The sequence below is a fragment of the Malaclemys terrapin genome, chromosome 10 (assembly GCF_027887155.1).
Source record: "Malaclemys terrapin pileata isolate rMalTer1 chromosome 10, rMalTer1.hap1, whole genome shotgun sequence".
Taxonomy (NCBI): Eukaryota; Metazoa; Chordata; order Testudines; family Emydidae; genus Malaclemys; species Malaclemys terrapin.
Window position 1 is genome coordinate 67447152 of NC_071514.1, and position 18815 is coordinate 67465966.

Consider the following 18815-nt stretch of genomic DNA (forward strand, 5'->3'; position numbering starts at 1 on the left):
TTTTTAAGAACAGGATTTTATTTTTGATGCCCTAAGAGGTTTGTGCACATGTTGTTTAATTAGCTAGTGGCAACAGCTGATTTTCTCTGTCAGCTCTTCCCTGGAGGGGGGGGGGTGAAGGTGCTTGAGGGTACCCTACAGGAAGGAATTCCCAAGTGCTCCTTCCTGGGTTATCAAAGGGTTGGGGTTTTTTTTGCAATTGGGTGGTGGCAGCATCTACCCATCCAAGGTCAGAGAAAAGCTGTTAACTTGGGAGTTTAATACCAGCCTGGAGTGGCCAGTATTAGTTTTAGAATCCTTGCGGGACCCCACCTTCTGCACTCAAAGTGCCAGAGTGGGGAATCAGCCTTGACAGGCAGTGAAACAGGATCTGTGAAGCTAGTACATGGATATGTAGCTTGAAATCAGAAGCCAGTGTGCACAGGGAGGAAGGAAGGAGGGAAATCTCTCCTTCCCCCACAAGGCAGGGTTTGGCAGTAAGCCAGGTAGGGGCAGGGCTACTGAATCCAATACTAGCTCTGTGTAGCATGGCCACTGAAGCAGTGGGGACCTATTGCAATACCTAAGCTGCACAATCAGCTGTAGAGAAGCATCACTGCTACTTTGCATCCTAGGGTATGTGCATGACTTCTCAGTCCCTGTTCCCTAGCAAGCCCGGCTGCTCAGTCTTGGAGAGAGGTGGTGGAGAGTTTATTTGGACCCAAGTCAGAGCTGCCTTTTTGAACTTTCAGGATCCACATCCATTGAAATCTTAGTGCCCACTAAAGATTCTGGAAAAAATATAAACCATCTTCTCTTATTTGTTTTCATGATGTTTTAAATTACTTAATATCATAAATGCACAACAACTGCATTCATCCTACCAAGGTAGATATCTATCACAGCTACAACAGATTACATTATTGGCAAATATGCTGGTATTATGGTAAAATAGATAGTTTAAGGAGGACAATATATAAAGGAACAGGTATCCACTGGTAAATATTTTGCTTAATATTTTTGCTTTCTTTTTCCGTCATTCTATCTGTGCAGTAGGATAGGTTTAACATTTCCTTGAAGATAATTGACGAAGGGCTAATGGTATAACACGTGCATGAATGCAAAAAAGATAAAAGCCCTGATAACTGTTGATACTAAAATTGATGAAGGCAATGCTCAATGGTCTACTACAGGAGATATATCAAAATGTGATGTAAAACAAATATTTTACTGGGTTAGCTCAATGTGGCTTTCATCTTTTGACTCTAGAAAAAGTAACACGGCTGTTACTCTAGAAAAAGAAAATAATTCTCCTCCCCAACAGTTACTATAAAAATTATGCATGTCTCTAATTACAGGAACTATATTGTATTGTTCTTATGTACTGTTCCTGAACTAATGTTGTGCCCTGTAGATTTTATGCAAAAATATTTCATGAGCATGGGATTAATCAAAATATTTTGGTAATTGCTTGATCAACACTAGACAGACAACTGCAGTTCATTCCCTCTATCTCTACTGAAGCTGCAACAGAGCATAGAGAAAATATTTGATGTGAACAGCCCACCCAGCAGTTAGCATTTCCTAAGCCTATAGAATAAGGAAATATGCTTTTCTTATTTCCATCAATCTTTTTTAACTAATCGGTTATTATTATTTTCCTTCAATTTTACACAGTTAAACATTAACAAATTGGCATCAAAACAGATGATCATGCACCAGTGTAGTGGCTATTAGAATAACTTTGCATCCATAAGATATGCTATTATTAAAATATGCCCATCAGACTCTTGACCTTGCTGAATATCTAACCTCTAACACTCAATCTGTCTGTGATAATAAAGTACGTTTTAAGAATTCTCCAGATCTGCTCTGGGCAACAATCAGTGTACTTAAGAGAAGCAATGATATCTTACTCTGCCAAAAAGAAAAGAGATTAAAGAACAATCACCACTAGACAGGAAAATTATAAGTTTAGAATGATGACTATATTGATAACTGTAAACAGAGGGTCCTGTGGCACCTTTGAGACTAACAGAAGTATTGGGAGCATAAGCTTTCGTGGGTAAGAACCTCACTTCTTCAGATGCAAGTAATGGAAATCTCCAGAGGCAGGTATAAATCAGTATGGAGATAATGAGGTTAGTTCAATCAGGGAGGGTGAGGTGCTCTGCTAGCAGTTGAGGTGTGAACACCAAGGGAGGAGAAACTGCTTCTGTAGTTGGATAGCCATTCACAGTCTTTGTTTAATTCTGATCTGATGGTGTCAAATTTGTAAATGAACTGGAGCTCAGCAGTTTCTCTTTGGAGTCTGGTCCTGAAGTTTTTTTGCTGTAAGATGGCTACCTTTACCTCTGCTATTGTGTGGCCAGGGAGATTGAAGTGTTCTCCTACAGGTTTTTGTATATTGCCATTCCTGATATCTGACTTGTGTCCATTTATCCTCTTGCGTAGTGACTGTCCAGTTTGGCCAATGTACATAGCAGAGGGGCATTACTGGCATATGATGGCATATATAACATTGGTGGACGTGCAGGTGAATGAGCCGGTGATGTTGTAGCTGATCTGGTTAGGTCCTGTGATGGTGTTGCTGGTGTAGATATGTGGGCAGAGTTGGCATCGAGGTTTGTTGCATGGATTGGTTCCTGAGTTAGACTTGTTATGGTGCGGTGCGTGGTTGCTGGTGAGAATATGCTTAAGGTTGGAGGGTTCTCTGTGGGCAAGGACTGGCCTGCCTCCCAAGGTCTGTGAAAGTGAGGGATCATTGTCCAGGATGGGTTGTAGATCACTGATGATGCGTTGGAGAGGTTTAAGCTGAGGACTGTAGGTGATGGCCAGTGGAGTTCTGTTGGTTTCTCTTCTGGGTCTGTCTTGTGGGAATGTGCTAATAAAGTCTGCGGATGACACAAAGCTGGGAGGTATTGCCAATACAGAGAAGGACCAGGATATCATACAGGAAGATCTGGATGACCTTGTAAACTGGAGTAATAGAATAGGATGAAATTTAACAGTGAAAAGTGCAAGGTCATGCATTTAGGGATTAATAACAAGAATTTCTGTTATAAGATGGGGACGCATCAGTTGGACGTAACAGAGGAGGAGAAGGACCTCGGAGTATTGGTTGATCACAGGATGACTATGAGCCGTCAATGTGATATGGCCATGAAAAAAGCTAATGCGGTCTTGGGATGCATCAGGCGAGGTATTTCCAGTAGAGATAAGGAGGTGTTAGTACCGTTATACAAGGCACTGGTGAGACCTCATCTGGAATATTGTGTGCAGTTCTGGTCTCCCATGTTTAAGAAGGATGAATTCAAACTGGAACAGGTACAGAGAAGGGCTACTAGGATGAGCCGAGAAATGGAAAACCTGTCTTATGAAAGGAGACTCAAAGAGCTTGGCTTGTTTAGCCTAACCAAAAAAGGCTGAGAGGAGATATGATTGCTCTCTATAAATATATTAGTGGGATAAATACCAGGGAGGGAGAGGAATTATTTAAGCTCAGTACCAATGTGGACACAAGAACAAATGGATATAAACTGGCCATCAGGAAGTTTAGACTTGAAATTAGGTGAAGGTTTCTAACCATCAGAGGAGTGAAGTTCTGGAACAACCTTTCAAGGGAAGCAGGGGGGGCAAAAGACATATCTGGCTTCAAGACTAAGCTTGATAAGTTTATGGAGGGGATGGTATGATGGGATAGCCTAACTTTGGCAATTAATTGATCTTTGACTATTAGCGCTAAATATGCTCAATGGCCTGTGAGGCCAAAGGGCAGTTAGCTGGGGTGGGATCTGAGTTACTACAGAGAATTCTTTCCTGGGTGTCTGGCTGGTGAGTCCTGCCCACATGCTCAGGGTTTAGCTGATCGCCATATTCGGGGTCGGGAAGGAATTGTCCTCCAGGGCAGATTGGCAGAGGCCCTGGGGGTTTTTCGCCTCCCTCTGCAGCGTGGGGCAGGGGTCACTTGCTGGAGGATTCTCTGCAGCTTGAAATCTTTAAACCACGATTTGAGGACTTCAGTAGCTCAGACATAGGTTAGGGGTTTGATACAGGATTGGGTGGGTGAGATTCTGTGGCCTGTGTTGTGCAGGAGGTCAGACTAGATGATCATAATGGTCCCTTCTGACCTTAAAGTCTATGATTCTATGATAAAGTCACTGGAAATACTGTACTTGGGTCCACATTGCCTAGGACATTTGTTATTAACTTCACTTGATAGACAGGAGTCTCTTGTTCTAACAGTTGATTGTCTTGGCCTCCTTTCTTAAATCTTGGACTCGGGACAGGAAACATCTGTGCTAAGGACCTTAAGGGATGCACGACTTACGTACAAGTCTTATGTATAGATCCCTTCACAAAAGTACATCTTCCACCTCGACATTGGTATGGTTTGGGAGTTGCGTCCTGTCTGCTTCATCATACCATTGTTGAAAACATCTGATAGGTATCCTTGTGGCTATTGGTTATTAGGACTACGTGCATTACTAGCTGTTGGCCATAACTGAAGCTTGAGACATTTCAATAAAATTCAACCTTGATTTTAATCCATTTACCAGAATCTTGTGTTTTATTTCTGTATCCCTCCAAATGGCATCAGCAAACATCGAATAGTTAAAAACAAAACAACTAGAGACCACATTGACTGAATAATGCAATCTGAATTTTCTATCTGTAAATAATTTACTCGGTATTACTTCTGAGACTACTGAGAAATTGATTAATTTAAGTCCTATTACAGACGAATAAATTAACAGGAACGACTAATTGTAAAGTTACCAGTATTTGATTTAGTTCAGATTTTCTGCACAGACTTGTATATCAAACCTTGGTCAAAATATAGATTAAAGACCCCACCATCATTTCTTTTATACATTGAAATATTTAATTGCACATACTGTACCTGAAAACCTCCTAAATATACAATACCTTTTAGACATATGTCTCGGAAAACCTACTCTTATCACCTGCATAGATTTGTAAGCAACAGAAATCATTGCTTGTTTTTACTAATCATCTTAAATGAGGAATTAGTTTAACACATTAAAAGGTTAATTATGAAGCATTGTTTGCATTAAATAACTAAAAGGAATATATAGATCAAGTATTCAATTCACTATGCCCTACGATTTGTTCCTCGTTTCTCAACTGGGAAAATTATGGTTTGTATTGTGCATTTCATGAGATACATCACTCACAGCTACATCAAATATAATTGATATATTCACCTGCATTCGTGTTCTATTTTGTTAGGATTAAATTCCTGATTATAACTTTTACTTTAATGCATTCAGTATTTAATTTCACAATATTAATAAATGTTGATAATACGCTTTCCTTTACCTTGTTTCCAATGGCTTTTTTGGGTGGGAAATTAAGGGTCCTTACTTGGTGGTATTTATTCTGTAGCTTGTGATGCAAGCTTCTGAATTCTGCATATCTTCGATAAACATTCCATTCATCATCTTTTATTCTGATATATACCTGCAAGTATAGACAAGAAAAGATCAATTTTAAAGGCAATCATTACATTCATTTTGTCTCTCTTTGTTAAAAGTACTGTTTGTCAACTACCTTCACCTTTAGGACATAACACTCTCAGTAGTTTTAGGACTATTTACCTACAACTACATCCAACTGCAAACAGTCATCAAGTGTAGATATGTCTATTCAACAGGTCATTAATTTAATTCTCTTTTACTGGATTCAGTGGTGACATACATTAACTTGCTCATTATTACAAGACAGGGCTGCAATTTTGTGGTAAGATAGCTGCTAATGCTTTCTGTTGCCATGGTTTTCAGCAGGTTCTACTGACCAGTGCACAAAGAAAAAATTAATCTGATATAATTTACATTGATTTATGTACATTTAATAGTTTTCCAACTTCACACATGAATTTCTAGTCATAATTCTTAAGTCACAAACTTTATTTACTCATCATCATTATGCTGAAGCAAACCACATCCTTCACGAATGAATGGGGTTTTTTAAGAAATCAAAATGTATTATAAAATACTGGAGTATAAACTACTGAAATCTTATTATTTGGAAAATAGAAGCAGTTTTCTCTCTCTTTATTTTTTTGTACAGGACGTGTAGTATAATTTCACATACTGAATGTTTTTGCCACAGCTCAATTACTTTCATGAGGGTACTACCAATAATGTGCTAAATGTTCTCCTCCCTGAGGGAAAACCCATAGAGAAGGAAAACATGCTCACAAAACTCTGAGAATTAATTAATGGCTCTAGAACTATGTTCTCTATTGGGAAAAGGGGTTTTAACTTTATGGAGGGAGCAGGCAAGGCATGGCTCTAAAACCCAGAAACTCCACAATGATCTCAGGACCCAACACCATGACTGAGGGCATTTGGGACTAGTGTCCTCTTCAGTGTGACTTCTTGCTTTCCTACCCACAGCTTCCTTGCGGAGCTATGTTTCCATTGCTTCCCTCTGCAGCACCTGTGCCCTATTCTTCCCACCCCAAACTTTCTAGTATTAATGACTTCCGCAGTTTACATAATATGCTAGAGCAGATTAGAATTGATGAGGCAAAACTGCCATATTTCTTCAACAGCATTTTTAGAAGTTTCCAGATTACTGAGATGATGATCATCTGAAAAAAGTAGTGCTAATGGTCATCAGAGACACAATGATCAAAAAGAAAACAGAGGAAACAGGAATAAGCAAGAAAAAAGCCAAAGCAAAAATATTCAAACTCAGGAGACTAAAATTAAATATCCAAATCCACATTCAGATACCTATATAATTGGCCTGAATTTCAACAGTGCTGAGGATCTAATTATTTTATTTAGGTGTCTAACTTTCAGTACGAACATTTAAACATTTCATGGCAATTTTTTAAAGTATTACAGAAGATAATTACTTTTACAGTAATAGTGAAAAAGTCAAGAGATGAATATAGACTTCACAAAACTATTTAGCATAGTATTTCATACATGGTGCCATGGACTCCTAAGGGAAACAAGGTTCCCAACCCCAAACCTGTCATAACTATAAACAGATAATGGACAAAAGTCCAAGAATTCAAACAATACAATGATCACAATTAAAATGCAATATTTCTAACAGCTACCACACAAATAGTATTTGAGTTACTATGGTACTGTGTACTATAGTACAGGCAGTAATCATAGTATTGTGTGATAACTTGTTAAATGCAAGCTTGTAATGGTTACCACGGTACAACACTTCACTTGCTCTTCATAATTATGATGGTAGATTCTGCTGGAGAAAGCAGAGCTGTTGAGTTTGGTCTACTTAGATTATATACGAACACACAAAACTACAGGCAATTGTATTTGTCAATAGGAACTCAGGTACTACAGTGATGGGCTCTAAAAATAGGTAGACCACATGGCCAAGTATTTAAAGAGCAATACAAATTTTAAAATAATAGCTAGTGAAATAGCTCTGCTAACTAGATTTAATAGGGAATTAAGATAACGTGACTTTATCCCCTCAGCTCTTTCCCCACCTTTCTTTAATCACTATGTTTAAAATATATTACTTTGGCATATATAAGTATTATTCAGAATTTTTCAGGCTCCTTATAAAACAAAGTATACCTAAATTATTTTCATGTAGTTATTTAATATGGAAATCCTATTTTTACTATTCAACTACAGAGAAAATTGTAATTTGGTGAATCATGCAATTCTATGTTACCTAGTAAGGTGTAACCTGTAGTTAAGTAATTCAGGAGTCTAATACAGTGTAACTGAATATTTTAAAGACCGCAAAAACAGATTCATTTGTTATATACATCGTTAAAGATTTTACTTGTTGTTCTTTGAAGAACATAGATATTGATTTCTTTGAGATTGTAAGGTGTGAAGAACTGACACTAAGAGCCCTGTGTCATATTGAATTTATTGACGATCATATAATAGAGTCTGAAAGGCATATTAAAGTTCCTGCTTTAGTACAAGCATTTACAGCTTTATTATCTCAACAGGGAATACTATTCAGAAGCCAAGTTATTTCAAGACCATTAATCTCAACTCACTTGGGAAATCAAAGAAAATAAACCCTAAATGTTAAAAAGATTGGTTAAGCTTGTTTTAGTTTAGTGCCCATAAGGCATACAGATGGCTACTGTTAGGCAAATGAATTACAAAACGAGAGTATAGAAGGGTGGAGAACAAAATGTCTCTATAGTTGATTTACTACTATACATCACCAAATCAAGCAGCCTGGTACATGTTGGGTTAAAATCCTGACCCTACTGAAGTCAATGGGAGTTTTGCCATTGACTTCAGTGCAGGCAGGATTTCATCGCTGGCCTTTAATTATGAATTCAGTCTAATTTCTGACTATTAAATAAGCAACAACCCTAAAACAGATGCTATGATAACATCGACAGCCACCTTGAGGAACTGGGGACCTCAAATTGTGCCAGCAAAGTAGGAACGTCTTCAATATCATGAAATAATCTAACAAAAATGAATATTCTATATAACAGAAACTAGCACAAATTATTTGAACCAAATTTTAAAAAAATAAACAAATGGTCAGTTCTCAATAACCTTCATACAGCAAATATAAGCCATTAATATCAATATCTTGCCAAGAATACTATTCCTTTTCTAGTGTCTACTCATGCCTCTCCCAAACCACTTCCCTGATTATTTGTTTATATTTATTATGATTTCATTAGTGTGGCATCTACGCACCAGACAAGCACCTCTTTAAAGTAGAAGAATTTTATCTACATTTAACAGATGGGGAAACTGAGACAAAAAGAAAGAATAAGTGATTTGCCCAGGAAGCCTGTGGCAAATTTGAAACCAGATCTCCTAATTCCCAGTCCAGTGGCCCTTCCCATCTTAGCAGAAGTTTAATCAGACCAACAGGAGAATGGCAACTCCTTGTGGTACTGGTGAGAGGAAGCACTATGCTACAGGAATGATATCATTCATAGATAACGGAGAGAATAAACAAGAAAAATCCAGATACCAATTCTAACATTAACATTCATTTTTTTATAAAGCATTTTTTTCACTATAATCCATTGTTCTAGGGCGTAGACCAAAGTCATATATAATTTGACCCTGCTAGTCTCTAAACATTTAGTTTTATTAAAACAGAGAAGAAAATGATTGTCCAAACACAGCAAGGTCCTACACTTGACTTGATGGTATTTCTCTCTGTTTGGCTGTAACATGATAACTTTTGAATGCTGCATCTGATCAATTCCAAAATTTCAAGGAATGTTCTAAGCATCAATGGGCAGAACCATGTTGATTATGGTCAAAGTCCGAAAACTATAAGGGCAAAATGATGGACACATGGAGTCCCTGACATCTGGCTAGCAGACCCATCAACTTCCACCAGTTCCGTAATAGTCTATAGATCAAAAGAAATGCATGAGGGCATTAGCATCTTCCAGCATAACATTACTCCCCATCTCAGCTCTGCCCATTGTCCCTGAAGAAGAGCTCTGTGTAGCTTGAAAGCTTGTGTCTTTCAGCAACAGAAGTTGGCCCAATAAAAGATATTATTTTACCCACCTTATCTCTTGATTGTCCCAATACAGTTTAGAATGTTGACATCCTCAAATGATTATTGGCCAGATGGAAAGAAAAGAAATAAATATTTGGGTGAAGTATAGGGAGACAGAGTACACAGAGCTCCTGGAATAAGAGACCCTGGTATAGGGGAAGAAGGGCAAACAGAATACCTGCATAATGGAAAGAGATGGAGGGTGTGTGTGTTGGGAATCCTTGAAATAGAGAGAGATGGGAAGATGGCACACAGGGAGCTTATGATGGGGAAATTTAGGAATGCAAGAAGTCCCTTGTGTGCACCATGCACTTGGCCTACACAAACAACAAAGTATGCCATCCTCTAGTTAATTACTCAGCATTTTCTCATTGACATTGTTCAAATTCATGTCCGTTCTTGTGCCAAAAACAAACTATAATGCTACAATTTAACAATTACATATAATATCGTCCTCTTCTGATCTAACAAATAAATAAATAAAAAGATAAAGATAACTTGTAAAACTGCAGATGCTATTTTAAAATCATGTTTTAGAATGCTTAAAACCTCTAAGGCTTATTCATTGGTCAATTTAAAAATCAATTCCAAGACCCTCTGTATCCCAGCTCACACTGGTTTTCTGACAGATGTTTCTTTTTCCTCTGATAATCGGTTTCCTCAACTAACTCCATTAAGTAATTCAAGATCCCCTTACACATTAAATCAGACTCTCTCCAAGAATGGTTATTTAATTGGAGAGCAATGATTTTTGCTTGAACATTCTATCATCTGTCTAGCAAAGAAAAAGTTAGCACTTTTGTCTGTAGTATAGAAGTATTTTCCATCAACACTATCTCAAGCAAAGGCTGATTGGCAGCCTCCCTTTTTGGCCATGATATACCACATTTGAAAGACAGATGCTAATTAATACACACTAAGAATTAATCTACAATCTTCTAATCTCAAAGAGCACTGAAGCCCTGAAGATTTGAAGAGAAGTGACTAAAATAACTGTTGTTGTAATCCTGTTTTGCACAAAGCCAGTTGGTGATATATCTGCAGTGTTTTTAGAGCCATATTGAAATTATTGTGATAGTATTGTCATAATAAAGTCAGTTCATGGCCCTTAATTCTGCTTCTCAGGGCAGAATGATTCTGTCCCCAGAAATCTCTAGTCAAGCAGCACACTATGTTAAGCGCTGTTAAACTCCGGAAGATTCCATAATCATATTCTAATATAATGCGTGCATTTATACTGATGATGTGTTCCTGTGTGCTTTCTTTTAGAGTATAAGCTTTTTGTTTTGGTCCTGATATTGCAAATTCTTGTGTGGCTCACAGCAGGAAGTACAAAGTTGATGTGCTCCAGTGAAAGAGAAGAAGTTGTCTGTATGGTTCTATTGTTGAAGCTGATTGTGGTGTCCAGGAAGTTTATGCTGGTGTGGGCATGTCTGATGGAGTGCTAGAGAGAGTTTGATGGATGGGTAGAAGTGGCTGAAGTTGTGGTGGAAATCTATGAGGGGAAGTTAGGTTATCTGTCCAGATGATGAAAATATCATCGATGTAGCTCAGGTATAGGATTGGTTTTGTAGTACATTTGTCCAGAAATTATTCCTCGAAGTGGCCCATGAAGAGGATGTTATATTGGGAAGTTATATGGGTTCCCATGGCTGTTCCCATAGTTTGAACAAAGTGTTTATTGTTGAATGTAAAGCTGTTATGGGTGAGGATGAAATGGATGAGTTTGGCGATGTGTTTGAGCTGGATATATCTGAGTGTTGTCCATTATCTTATATATATTTGAGGCAGGCAGCAATTTCATCATTGTGGTGGATATTGGTGAATAGGGAGGTGACATGCATGGTGGCAAGGATGGTGTTCTGAGGGAGGTTGTTAATATTGCAGAGTTTCTGAAGCAGTCGGTTGTGTCCTGGAGGAAACTGGCCCTTTGTGTGGCAAGTGATTTAAGGATGGTTTCTATGAGTCCTGATATCCTTTCAGTAAGAGTGCCATGGACAGGTATGATGGGTCTGCCTGAGTCCTGATATTCTTTCAGTAAGAGTGCCATGGACAGGTATGATGGGTCTGCCTGAGTTCCCTTGTTTGTGTATTTTAGGAAGCATGTAGAAGGTCCCTGGAATGGGTATGTGGTGAATGAGGTTGTATAGTTTCTCTTGGAATTGTTTGGGGAAGGATCTGATTATATCCCTAAATTCCTAGGAGAATTGTGGTGTGAGGTCTTTGAGTTCTTGGTAGTAGGTGCTGTCAGAGAGTTGTCGGTTGGCCACACTGACATAGTCATCATGGCTGAGGACTAGGATGATGTCCTCTTTGTCTGCTGATTTGCTCACTATTTGGGGTTGGATTTCATGGACTAGACAGCTCTCCTCTTGGTGGTGGAGATTGTGGTAGATGTGATTCCTGTTAAGGAATCCACCGTCGATTTTTTTTCCTGAAGCTATCAATTTAATGATCAAGAGTATTGGTTTCATCTACTGTGGCATGTCTGATTAGATTATTCTTTTTTCTTATGATTGTCAGTGGAAGCATGGTAGTTGCAGGTGGGGTCACCTTTGTTGTGAAAAGAACAGGAGTACTTGTGGCACCTTAGAGACTAACAAATTTATTAGCGCATAAGCTTTCGTGGACTACAGCCCATTTCTTCGGATGCATATAGAGTGGAACATATATTGAGGAGATATATATACACACACATACAGAGAGCATGAACAGGTGGGAGTTGTCTTACCAACTCTGAGAGGCCAATTAAGTAAGAGAAAAAAAACTTTTGAAGTGATAATCAAGATAGCCCAGTACAGACAGTTTGATAAGAAGTGTGAGAATACTTACAAGGGGAGATAGATTCAATGTTTGTAATGGCTCAGCCATTCCCAGTCCTTATTCAATCCTGAGTTGACTGTATCTAGTTTGCAGATCAATTCCAGCTCAGCAGTCTCTCGTTGGAGTCAGTTTTTGAAGTTTTTCTGTTGTAAGATAGCCACCCGCAGGTCTGTCATTGAATGGCCAGACAGGTTTAAGTGTTCTCCCACTGGTTTTTGAGTATTATGATTCCTGATGTCAGATTTGTGTCCATTAATTCTTTTGCGTAGAGACTGTCCGGTTTGGCCAATGTACATGGCAGAGGGGCACTGCTGGCACATGATGGCATATATCACATTGGAAGATGTGTAGGTGAACGAGCCCCTGATGGTATGGCTGATGTGATTAGGTCCTATGATGATGTCACTTGAATAGATATGTGGACAGAGTTGGCATCGGGCTTTGTTACAAGGATAGGTTCCTGTGGTCAGTGTTTTTGTTCAGTGATGTGTGGTTGCTGGTGAGTATTTGCTTTAGGTTGGGGGGTTGTCTGTAAGCGAGGACAGGTCTGTCTCCCAAGATCTGTGAGAGTAAAGGATCATCTTTCAGGATAGGTTGAAGATCTCTGATGATGCGCTGGAGAGGTTTTAGTTGGGGGCTGAAGGTGACAGCTAGTGGTATTCTGTTATTTTCTTTGTTGGGCCTGTCTTGTAGGAGGTGACTTCTGGGTACTCGTCTGGCTCTGTCAATCTGTTTTTTCACTTCAGCAGGTGGGTATTGTAGTTTTAAGAATGCTTGATAGAGATCTTGTAGGTGCTTGTCTCTATCTGAGGGATTGGAGCAAATGCGGTTATATCTTAGAGCTTGGCTGTAGACAACGGATCGTGTGGTGTGTCCTGGATGGAAGCTGGAGGCATGCAGGTAAGTGTAGCGGTCAGTAGGTTTCCGGTATAGGGTGGTATTTATGTGACCATCGCTTATTAGCACAGTAGTGTCCAGGAAATGGACCGCTTGTGTGGATTGATCTAGGCTGAGGTTGATGGTGGGATGGAAATTATTGAAATTGAAAATGGTGGAATTCCTCAAGGACTTCTTTTCCATGGGTCCAGATGATGAAGATGTCATCAATGTAGCACAAGTAGAGTAGGGGCGTTAGGGGACGAGAGCTAAGGAAGCGTTGTTCTAAGTCAGTCTCTGTATGTTGTGAAGCTGGTTGCAGTTTTTTGTTTTTGTACTAGGTGGCTATGATATGTTTGGGTGGTTTCTTGCATGAGCTTCAGGTAGGTTTCCTGATTTTTTTTCCTTCCAGTGTGTGGGAGCATGTGATGATTTCTTGTTTCTTTTGCATAAATAGTAATTTATTTGTGATCAGCCTGCCTATTATGCAAGCCAAAAAACTTCTAGTTTCCCTACCATAACCTGGTGTGACATTGTCCAATTAACAATGCAAATCATTATTGCTACTATTATTATATAATTGCAACGAATCTTATACAAAACATAACTCATGGTCAGAAAGGGTAAAACAGCTTGCAGGCTAACTAACCCAAAGCCTACCTTTAAAGACATGTTACAAATGTTAATTAGGGCCATTGCGTGCTAAATAGGCTAGAATTTTGAAATGCAAACCTGTGTTGTTAGACATTAGAGGTAATAGTAAGAAGTGGGCTGTAGCCCACGAAAGCTTATGCTCTAATAAATTTGTTAGTCTCTAAGGTGCCACAAGTACTCCTGTTCTTTTTGCGGATACAGACTAACACGGCTGCTACTCTGAAACTAGTAATTGTCTGTATCTTAAATGCTACCCCTGTAAAGGGACAGTACCTGTCTGTCACTATAGCTACTAATTCAGAGATCAAAAGGGAACTTATGTGTTGTGTCGGTGTTAGCAGTACTGTTCTCACTATACGTTCATTGAACAGTAGCGCAACCCCAAGATATATTAACATTTAAATGAATCTTGGGTGAAGTAATGTCATTGTTTATATGTCTCTTTGAAGTTTGTGATAGACTGCCTAATGAATAAGTTGCCCTATGTTAAGTTGTGTAACTAATCACTGGTGGAGTTTAAAAAGCAAAAGGTTACATCAAAAGCCTATTGTTTATCCAGAACTGTATGGTCAAGTGGATGTTAGAAAACTGTATAAAAGACCATTGGGTCCTGATTCTGTCATCTCAGATCTCCTTGATGATTCAAAGCAGGGGAAGCTTAAACCACAAGATTGGGATCCCAGTGCTGACTGGTCTGTCCTGAATATGATATTGGACATTGGACTATAACCTATTAACTAAATTCTAAAGGAACTCTTTGTAACTACATAGCTCACCATCTCTGCTACGTATCTGAACCTCAAGAATTGAACTCATGTCTTTATGTATATTGATCTTTTAACCATATTTTCTCTCTTTTGTTTTTTAATAAATTGGGTACCTGGATGGAGGCCTGAGGCTGGGTTGCTTTAAGGGAACTGTGTTGTTGGGTTTTGGGCAACCAGTGAGATAATAAAGAAGTTGTTTTATGCTGGCTTGGTAAATTTAGGTATTGAATTATCCACTAGCTTTGGGGTTTGTCTGTCCCATTCTCCACAGTTCATCCTAATTGAATGACCTCAGCTGGCCCCCACAGGGACCCTGGTCACACCTGGTCAGTGCCAGATGAACTTTTTCTGATCATCCTGTGCTTTGCTGTACTCCATTTCAAATCCACACTGGAGCAAGTAAAGATTTGACAACAGGTTTTAGGCATACTTGATTTCATAGAATCATAGAATATCAAGATTGGAAGGGACCTCAGGAGGTCATCTAGTCCAACCCCCTGCACAAAGGAGGCTCAATCCCCAACTAAATCATCCCAGCCCGGGCTTTGTTAAGCCTGACTTTAAAAACCTCTAAGGAAGGAGATTCCACCACTTCCCTAGGTAACCCATTCCACTGCTTCACCACCCTCCTAGTGGGAAAGTTTTTCATAATATCCAACTCAAACCTCCCTCACTGCAACTTGAGACCATTACTCCTTGTTCTGTCATCTGCTACCACTGAGAACAGTCTAGATCCATCCTCTTTGGAACCTTCTTTCAGGTAGTTAAAAGCAGCTATCAACTCCCCCCGCCCTCATTCTTCTCTTCTGCAGACTAAACAATCCCAGTTCCCTCAGCCTCTCCTCATAAGTCATGTGCTCCAGACCCCTAATCATTTTGTTGCCGTTGAGTCCGCTGGACTCTTTCCAATTTTTCCACATCCTTCTTGTAGTGCGGGGCTCAAAACTGGACACAGTACTCCAGATGAGGCCTCACCAATGTCGAATAGAGGGGAATGATCACGTCCCTCAATCTGCTGGCAATGCCCCTACTTATACAGCCCAAAATGCCGTTAGCTTCTTGGCAACAAGGGCACACTGTCGACTCATATCCAGCTTCTCATCCACTGTAACCCCTAGGTCCTTTTCTGCAGAACTGCTTCCTAGCCATTCAGTCCCTAGTCTGTAGCAGTGCATGGGATTCTTCCGTCCTAAGTGCAGGACTCTGCACTTGTCCTTGTTGAACCTCATCAGATTTCTTTTGGCCCAATCCTCTAATTTGTCTAGGTCCCTCTGTATCCTATCCCTACCCTCCAGCATATCTACCACTCCTCTCAGTTTAGTGTCATCTGCAAACTTGCTGAGGGTGCAGTCCACGCCATCCTCCAGATCATTAATGAAGATATTGAACAAAACTGGCCCCTGAACCGACCCTTGGGGCACGCCACTTGATACCGCTGCCAACTAGACATGGAGCCATTGATCACTACCCATTGAGCCTGATGATCTAGCCAGCTTTCTATCCATCTTATAGTCCATTCATCCAGCCCATACTTCTTTAACTTGCCGGCAAGAATACTGTGGGAGACCGTATCAAAAGCTTTGCTAAAGTCAAGGAATAACATGTCCACTGCTTTCCCCTCATCCACAGAGACAGTTATCTCGTCATAGAAGGCAATTAAGTTAGTCAGGCATGGCTTGCCCTTGGTGAATACATGCTGACTGTTCCTGATCACTTTCCTCTCCTCTAAGTGATTCAGAATTTGACAGAGACTAGCCAAATTATTATTCTGGAAACAAAAAATTTATCCTGTACATTAGAATAATCATTTTAAGAAATCAGACTCTATTAAACTATTTCTGTTGGCAAATTAAATTTGTTTTCTCTTCCCTTTAGTTCATCTTTAAATAATTCTTGAGAGTATTTTTAGCACACATTTTCATCTTCAGACTTTAGTTCTTAGTACATAAAGACCTCTTGTTTCAGGAATAAGGGAGGAAAATAACCATACATTCATAGAGATGCTTTATCTCTACCAGACATACAACTTTTGGTAAAGTTCTAAAGAAGTCACAAAAGGCTTCTGCAATAACAAGTTGTTGGGTTCAGAGAGAGGAATAGTTGCTTTGAATGGATGAGAAGATTTATTCTCAAACCTATCCAACTTAACAGAACATGTACATCTTAAAGTTTCTACAAGTGCCAGTGTGAAAGAAAAAAAAGAAAACACTTGCGCTGAAATCCTGTCCACACTGAAGTCTATGACAAAACTCTTGTTCAAACTTGGTTTTCCAAGAAAATTATTAATTTGAACAGTTGTCTTTATCTGGGAGAAGATTTATATAGTGCACTCCATTTTGATGACACTGGAAAAAAGTCTAATTAAATAATTTTATACTTCTTATTTATGTATTAAGGATAAAGTACAAACACTTTTACTGTATACAAGATGTGAATTTTGGTTACAGAAATGCAAATGAATAAAGACACTTCATTTGGCATTCCGTCTGAACTCCCACTGACTTCTGTCAGAGTTCAACACATGGAATTATTTTAACATATTACACCTTACTGTCCCTAAGTACTGGACCTTTAATTCCTTCACTGTAAATGTCACTGTTCTATGGATTAGTATCCCATGGCCCTAAAAAAAAATTTCATTTTGATGTCTGAAATGCCTTTTTTATGTTTTGTGTTTCTAGTGTTGCTTCATTAGTAAACAATTTCTCAAGAATAACTATAAATGGGGTCTGTATTTTTAAAGGGTCATCGAAGTTCCAAATCTATTTTCTTTCCTTAAATAGCATAGGGCATGAAATAATTTGTTTGATAGTGGTCTGTACAAATATATGTATTAACTAAGTATTCTCACTGCTATATCAAATGACAATTATTCATTTATATAATTATATAAGTTCATGCTGATAAGATATCAATACCACCAACCGCCAGTTATGAAATTATTTAGAAGAAACTTTTTAGTTCACTGAGCTATGTAAATTGAAACAGACAAAGAAAAAATACACACTGGTATTTTTTTTTCCTGAAAAAGGTTTTTAATTTTAAAAATGTATGAATTGAAAACGTACCCTCTCTCAGCAGAGTTGTTTTTTAGCAGGTCCAATGAAGGTGAGAAAAGTAAAATTGAACTAAATGCTCATGGCTGGGAATCTGTACTCTTCCAGTCAGCTGACTGGCCTCTATCTGTCCTCCTTACAAACATAACATTTCTTTCCATCCTCCCAAAATAGCCCATAGCAGCACTAGAGGCCAGCTTTGTGACTGGGATAGGAGACAAAGACACAGGCCTCCATCCAGCCTAGGGCCTCCACGTGGTCTGGAGACACTGTCTGCCTGAAGCCTTTGTTAGCCATTGTTCAAGAGCGTAACACATTGGAATCATTTTGCTATTAGTTAACCGGTGTGGGGGATTTATACTGTTTAATTTTTTTCCCCAGCATTCTCTTCAACTGTAAACATATCATATGTGTCTTGCTATGTTTTTCCTCCCAGGTGTCATGGTGTAACATGCTGCTGGGGACACCCAGAGCTGTGAATCACCTTTCTGCCTCAACAAAAGTGAGCTTTGCTGGAGATTAGATGGTGTGTCAGCTCCCAGCCACACTGGCCTGTCTTCCTTACCAACGAACTCCAAGTCTCTCCCAGCCCAAACCTTGCCTAGCATGTAACAATCAGTGAACTTCAGCCCCCAAGCACCTCAGAAAGGTTTCTCTGCAATGTGCAGCCCCTATCACTGAACATTTATACAAGATACTAAGTTCACTGCTCTTTTAAAGAGTCAGTACAATATAGTTTATTAACTTAACTGGGGTAAACACACACTTCCCTTCAAACACAGCACTGAGTTGTTTCATAATAAAAAATAAAACAAATTTATTAACAACAGGACATAGGTTAAATGATACCATGTAGAAGGAATTAAACCTAGAAATGGTTACAAACAAACAAAAATAAAAAACTTTGTAATGGCTAAGACCTACATTAACAAGCTACAGTCTTTGTTCAAGGTAGTTTCCTCAGTAAACTTTCTTTCCCAGCAATAGTTGGCTAACTCTTAGCCAGGATCCCCTCCGAGTCCAGGTGTGGGTTTTCCTTGTCTCATCAGGTGAAGGATAATCCAAGTCTTTCTGTTTCCCTTATATCTCAATCTGGCTTTGTTTCAAGGGTCAAATTGATCCCCTGGGGTTC

At 39.1% G+C, this 18815-nt stretch overlaps 1 protein-coding gene across 3 annotated transcripts in view; it reads right to left on the minus strand.

Moving 5' to 3' along the window:
* SNX29 (sorting nexin 29) overlaps window positions 1-18815 on the minus strand; it is a 490357-nt gene that overhangs the window by 127354 nt on the left and 344188 nt on the right. For all 3 annotated transcript variants that reach the window (XM_054042042.1, XM_054042043.1, XM_054042041.1), the window contains one exon: window positions 5323-5463. In XM_054042042.1, the coding sequence (XP_053898017.1) occupies window positions 5323-5463 (141 nt within the window). The remainder of the gene's footprint in view (window positions 1-5322; window positions 5464-18815) is intronic.